Source organism: Porites lutea, chromosome 1, assembly GCF_958299795.1.
Source record: "Porites lutea chromosome 1, jaPorLute2.1, whole genome shotgun sequence".
NCBI classification, from domain to species: domain Eukaryota; kingdom Metazoa; phylum Cnidaria; class Anthozoa; order Scleractinia; family Poritidae; genus Porites; species Porites lutea.
This window is the reverse complement of record NC_133201.1, coordinates 22,050,244-22,051,297: the sequence shown is the minus strand read 5'-3', so window position 1 is coordinate 22,051,297 and position 1,054 is coordinate 22,050,244. Positions and strand designations below refer to the sequence as shown.

Genomic DNA, 1,054 nt, shown 5'->3' with positions numbered 1-1,054 from the left:
ATGCTCAAAAACTCCTTGTGTTGAGAGATGGGGAAATATTATAAACCAGTTTTGAGTGTGGTTATCAAGTTATTCATTCATTGGAGGGTACAGTGTAGTAAATAATATTTCCAGGAATATTGTCAAGCTCAGCTCGTTTATTCTTAAAAACAATTCCCCATAAAATCACAACTTTTGGCTCAGTATTGTTCTGACATGTTTTCTTTGAACAATAGGTGTATGTAGGAGGGAGGGAAAATTCTTGCCCAAATAAAGATTTTATCTTATCTTCTTAGCCATGGAAGAACATGAAAGTCAGGTCCTCCAGGTTGAATGTAGCATGGAATGCTCTCTGCTTGGTGAACAAGAGCAAAGTCACTCAGCAGGTACTGATATAGTTCATGGTAGATGGTATTTATTATAGAATTGCATAATTGAGTAAAATCACGCATTCTGATTGGTTAACGAAGAGAGGTATTCAGTGTGGAATTGCGAGTTGAAAACGAGGCTAAGGGATGTTTTTTCGCATCTACGTAACAACTATCGTCAAATTGTAACACAAGAACTGCAGAAAAGGTTTTCTACAATGTCATTTTAAAATGTTTTCAAAATCATTGTCACCTTTTGTATATCCTTTCTTAACATACTGTAATGTCGCCTCGTCCTCCACCTACTGTTCCAACCTAAACTGTATTTACCTTTTGCAAAAGCGTCTAGTGCGGCTCATAACAAAAGCTCACTATCTAGCAAATACCGCCCCTTTGTTTAGCCAGCTTAAAGTCCTTGGCATATTTAGTATTAATTCATTTTCTGTCACTACTTTTATGTATTCTTATCACCATAATCTTTTGCCTAGTAGCTTTCGTGACTTGTTCTTAAGTAGTAATCAAGTCCATCAATACCAAAATTTGACTGGCCTCTCAGTATAGACCTCATTTTTGTAGATCAAATATAAAGCAATTCAGCATCCTTTACCGACGACCTAAAATCTGGAATTCGTTGCCTGTTTCACTAATTAGTTCTCCTTCTATATTTGTTGTTAAAAAAAATTTAAAGAATTATCTCACTGATAGCC

At 35.7% G+C, this 1,054-nt stretch overlaps 1 protein-coding gene across 2 annotated transcripts in view; it reads left to right on the top strand.

Moving 5' to 3' along the window:
- Positions 1 to 534, top strand: part of LOC140936308 (uncharacterized) — a 2,470-nt gene extending 1,936 nt beyond the window's left edge. For both annotated transcript variants that reach the window (XR_012165374.1, XM_073385760.1), the window contains exon 2: positions 276 to 534. Coding sequence is in view for 1 of the 2 variants with exons in the window: in XM_073385760.1 (XP_073241861.1) it covers positions 276 to 403 (128 nt within the window). In the remaining variant the exon portion in view is untranslated. The remainder of the gene's footprint in view (positions 1 to 275) is intronic.
- Positions 535 to 1,054: the final 520 nt, after the last annotated feature.